Genomic DNA, 5,339 nt, shown 5'->3' on the forward strand with positions numbered 1-5,339 from the left:
CACCACCGGTAAGCCAGTAGTGGGGGTAGGAGGTGGGCAGAACGAGGCAAGGAGAGGGCAAAAAAGGGTAGGGATTGTGGCTGCCTGGGGCATGGCAAGTGGGTAGAGGGCAGGTATCAGCAACAATGGCTTTGCCAATATCCCACTTCCTTTTGCCTCCTAGCCTCTTTACGGTCTTGCACAACCTAAAGAGCTGGCACAAGTTTGAATAGCCCCTTAGGAACCCATGCAGGAGTCAGGCAAGTAAAAAAAAAAAAACATTACCGGCCTCTCCATCTGTGCATGGGCTCTGGCACCAACAAGATGCAGCAGAACCTGTGTTAGCACTGATGTGCCCTGTGGGCAGCCTTTACTTAAGAACGGGCCCTCAGGTGGGTGGATTTCGAGTCAGTTGCTAGCCTCCCCAGTATTGTTGTAAGGATCCAAGAAGAAGGGAAATATGTTTACCACACCGAGGATAGGTGGAGTAAGGATGAAATCAATAACCTGCCCAATTTCTGCTGCAGTAGGCTCACCGTGCCAGGAGGAAAAATGCTTGGAAAAAGAACAAAAGCCCCCTAAAGTTTTGTTGTTTACAAGAACTTCAAATCTTTTTCCTTTGGGATTAACCCATTTGGGACTGAACGGCAGTCGCCACTGTCGAGGATGCTGACGTCTTCGTCAACTTTAGGTCAAGACTGCAGGCTTTCAACATGGAAGGTGAAATCCTCAGATCTCAGAAGGAATATATGAAGGGGAACTTGAAAGGCTGGGGCCGGTTCAATTCCAGAGGTGAAAGATATTGGGGAATGCCTCTTCTCACTCAGATTCCCCATTTGCCTAGTTGCATGGAGAAACCTGTTCTCGTTCTTGTTCTTAGTTCTTTCCTTTTCATAAGAGTATCACTCTGGTTTCCCCACCTTCCACCTCCATCTGTCTGCTTTTACTCAGTCGGATTACTGGTGTCTCCTTTCTCTGACCTTTCGGAGCATCTTCAAAATCACAGAGTTTGGAGGATGCAGGATTGCCTTGAATGCTGTCTTGATTGCCGAGATGGAAGGTACCTGCCCTAGATCCAACAAGAGTGAGTATTGGAGTTATTTCTATGACTTTGTAGACTCTCAAATCAATTACTTTTGTTTCCTTGGCTTAGGCTGCAATCCTATCTACATTTACCTTTGAGTAAGCCTCATTTATTATAATGAGACTTGTTTCTGACTAGACGTGCTTAGGATTGGGCTCTAAGGCTGCAATTCTGTAAATATATATACATGGAAGTAAGTCCAATTGAACTTAATGAAAGTTAGCTGTGCATAGGATTATGCCATCAGCCTCTTTTTGAAGGTACAATTTGTTCCAAAATCTAAATTCTCATCGCATAACATTCTCCTTGGGCTGCTTGTCACTTCCAGCTGCTGGAAAAAGGGATCAAATGAGTACAAAATAGCCTCAGCAGGTGGGAGAGGAAGAAACTCAGATGCACTAGTGCTCCCCAAGATTATATCACCCTTTCCCCACCCTGAAACACCCCCTGGTTCTCCTTGGTCTTACACCAACCAAATAGCTGGTGTGGGTCAGAAGATGTGGGTCATTGTTACCAAGCAGCCTACTGGGAGATAAATACAAAACTTCTTAACTTTTCTCTCCCAGGCTTTCTGGTTACTCCCCCCTCCACCCCATAGCACACTGCATGTGTTCCAGTAGAGGCTTTGTGTGCTATGGACTGGTGGGGAATAGGGTTAGGCCCCTACAGGCACATGCATCTCTGTTTGATCTTACAGGCCCCAGATTTTGGAGCAGAGAATCCTAAATATATTCCCTTTTCATGTGTGCTTAAGGACTCGTGACATGGTGGACTATAGTCAGTGGCATAGCTAGAGAGGGTGCAAAGCACTAAGTTTTGCAGGGAGCCTCACCACAGCTTGCAAGCAGCCCCTCCCCCTCAGAGCGATTCTGGGCAGTGAGAGCAAAACAGAGGTGTATGCCTCCATTTTGCTCCCTCCACCAGGAATGGCTCTGAAGGGGAAGGGGAGGGGCTGCTTGCACGCTGCAGTGATGCTCTCTGCAAAACTTAGTGCTTTGCACCCCCTCTAGCTGTGCCACTGACTATATGTAATGGGCAGAGCGCATACAGGGAGTTCCTATGTGTTGCAAAAAATTAGGAAAGAGAGAAAAAAGGAAGCAAGATGGGGACATATCTCCATAGGTTATAAAAGACAAGAGTAAAGGTCGGAGACTGGTAACCTCTGAGTCTTCTCTCTTTTGGACAATACACTGCCCTCTAGGCTATAGCAAACAGTGTTGTACCTATTTTCCAACACTTTCCACCATACAGAGTTATAGCAATTGGGGGGGGGGGTTAAACTACTGAGTAGTGGGCCATCCCATGTTACTTTATAACAGATTTCCTGCAAATTCATTTTTAGACAAAATCTATGTTCCTTACTCCATATATTCTCCCACAGGCTCAGAAGAATATTATCGCCAGTATCTTCCTACCACTTAAACACATTGTATTCTGTAAACACATGTCAACAATAACGTATACATTTTTGAGAGTCTATGTTTGTCTCCAGCCATCAATACACCTTCAGATTTTGTAACAAGAAATTTTTTTTTTTAATTTTTTTTCTCACACTTTCAGACTATGCTCTCAGTTTCCGGGTACACATTAAATAAAGGGGGAAAGTGGGGTTGTTTGGTCTGTGGTGGTATGGTTAAGGGGAACTAAAGACTTGTTTTAAAAGAAAACTGGATTTAGATGAATAGAGAGACTTTTATCATATCTAGGTATCAAATTAAGAAATAAACTGAAGGGTCTGTACAAATGCATCAATGTTCCTTTATACAAGGAATTCAATTTGTGAATAAAGCAGTGGGGGGGGGGAATCAAACCTTTTTTTTTCTCAGATCAGTCCTCCCAAGTTAGAATTGTTTCAGGATAGGATACTGGCTTAATTCATATTTTTATCTGCCTTCAGAACTCTGGTATTGAGGAGAAAAGGTGGAACTTTTTGTGGAATGCATGAAACTGCCAAATGTCCAGATCAGACCAGTGGTACATGTAATATTGTTTCGCTCATCCTATTCCTACTCCAAAGAGCTCAGGGCAGCACACATATTCCCCCCTTTGTTTCCTCACAACAATCCTATGAGGTAGGCTGAATGGAGACAAACAAAGACAAACATCTCAAAAAGGACATAGTGGAAATGGAAAAGGTGCAAAAGAGAGTGACTAAGATGATTGCTGGGCTGGAGCAACTTCCTTATGAGGAAATGCTACGGTGTTTGGGCCTCTTCAGCCTTGAAAAGAGGCGCCTGAGGGGGGACATGATTGAGATATACAAAATTATGCATGGGAAGGATAAAGTGGATAGAGAGATGCTCTTTACACTCTCACATAACACCAGAACCAGGGAACATCCACTAAAATTGAGTGTTGGCAGAGTTAGGACAGACAAAAGAAAATATTTCTTTACTCAGCGTGTGGTTAGTCTGTGGAACTCCTTGCCACAGGATGTGGTGATGGCATCTGGCCTGGATGCCTTTAAAAGGGGATTGGACAAGCTTCTGGAGGAAAAATCCATTACAGGTTACAAGCCATGATGCGTATCTGCAACCTCCTGATTTTAGAAATGGACTATGTATCAGAATGCCAGATGCAAGGGAGGGCACCAGGATGCAGGTCTCTTGTTATCTAGTGTGCTCCCTGGGGCATTTCTTATCTGCTATGCTACCTGGGGCATTTGGTGGGCCGCTGTGAGATACAGGAAGCTGGACTAGATGGGCCTATGGCCTGATCCAGTGGGGCTGTTAAAGACATGTCCTTAAAGACAGGGACACCCAGTGATCTCCATGACTGACTAAGGATTTTAACTGGGTCCCCAATTCCTGAACAATGCTCTGGCTACTCTACCACAATGGCTCTGTAGCCCAGAACTGTCTAGCCCTGCTTCTTGAGGTTGTTCTAAGTCTAAGTGGTCTACCACTGAAATAGCCTATTCTAAGTTGTCATTGCTTTGCCAATTAGTGTGAAAGGTTTAAGCAATGGATGTTTTGAATACTTATTGAGAATGTCTAGTTAAATCTCAGCAGCCACAACTCAGAACTAGTTACCAGAAGGAAGAGAGTATGGCTGCTACACCCAGCATAGATTCTCCCAGACTCCTTATGTCTGGCCAAAGCAAATTCCCCCACTGGAAACTGACCAAAAAGTTGCAAGTGTCATGAATCTGCCATGTTTCTTTGTATGTAACCCCTTGTGACAGTAGCCTGGATTTCAGTCTAGAAAAATGAAAGCAAGAACTTGTGAATTCTAGATATAATTCAAGGAGGGGACTATACTGTGGTAGGTGAGATAAGCAGGTCCTGGAGAGTTAACAGTATCTCATTTGTTTCTCCTGATACAACCAGACATCAAGATGAATGGGTCCACCATTACAGAATTTGTCTTTCTGGACTTCTCCGGCTCCAACACTGCCCAGGTATTACTTTTAACTCTAGTCTTGACTGGCTATACCACCGTCCTTTTGGGTAACTTACTAATCATGGCAACAGTGTGGTCTGAGCCCAAGCTCTTTCACTGCCCCATGTATTTCTTCCTTGCCAATCTCTCACTCCTTGACATATCTTTGGGTTCGGTGGCTGCTCCCAACCTACTGACTGGTCTGTTGAACAGTGGCCATACCATCTCTTATGGAGGCTGCATGGCCCAGATCTTTAGCTTCCACCACTTTGGAGGTGCAGAAATGATCCTCCTCACCATCATGGCCTATGATCGTTACGTGGCCATCTGCCACCCACTGAGGTACACAACCATCATGGACCGGCAGCACTGCTTCAGTCTCCTTACACTTTGCTGGATAGGAGCACTCATTCACGGCATCTTCCAGACAGTGGTCATGACCCAGCTACCATTCTGTGGACCGAATGTACTGGACAACTTCTTTTGTGCCAGCCCACAGGTAATCAAGCTGGCTTGTTCAGAGATCTATGTTGGCGAGATACTCATGGTGGTCAGCGACAGCCTGATAACTCTACCCTGCTTTCTGATCTTGCTAGTTTCATATCTCACCATCCTGGCCACCCTTTGTGGCCATTTTGGGAAGGGTGGTAAGAAGGCTCTGTCCACTTGTGGCTCCCACCTCATTGTGGTCTCCCTCTTCTATGGGCCCATTGTCATTGTGTATCTTAAGCCTTCCTCCAGCTCCCATGTGGACAAAACGGCCTCCATTTTCTATATGGTGGTAATCCCCGCCCTCAATCCTCTGATCTACTCCCTGAGGAACAAGGAGGTGAAGGATGCCATGAAGAAGTTGAAAGACAAATGTAACCTTCTCTTGCTGCTTCAATGGGAGTAG

At 45.1% G+C, this 5,339-nt stretch overlaps 1 protein-coding gene across 1 annotated transcript; it reads left to right on the plus strand.

Moving 5' to 3' along the window:
• The first annotated feature begins 4,685 nt into the window (after positions 1-4,685).
• LOC136653979 (olfactory receptor 4Q3-like) lies at positions 4,686-5,339 on the plus strand. The gene has a single exon (XM_066630839.1). It carries the CDS (start codon positions 4,686-4,688, stop codon positions 5,337-5,339), a length of 654 nt encoding a protein of 217 aa, XP_066486936.1.

This window comes from Tiliqua scincoides, chromosome 5 (genome assembly GCF_035046505.1).
Source record: "Tiliqua scincoides isolate rTilSci1 chromosome 5, rTilSci1.hap2, whole genome shotgun sequence".
NCBI classification, from domain to species: Eukaryota; Metazoa; Chordata; class Lepidosauria; order Squamata; family Scincidae; genus Tiliqua; species Tiliqua scincoides.

Bases quoted from the DNA above. Each gene is read 5' to 3' on its own strand.
- LOC136653979 (XM_066630839.1), top strand. From the start codon at position 4,686: ATGGCCCAGATCTTTAGCTTCCACCACTTTGGAGGTGCAGAAATGATC.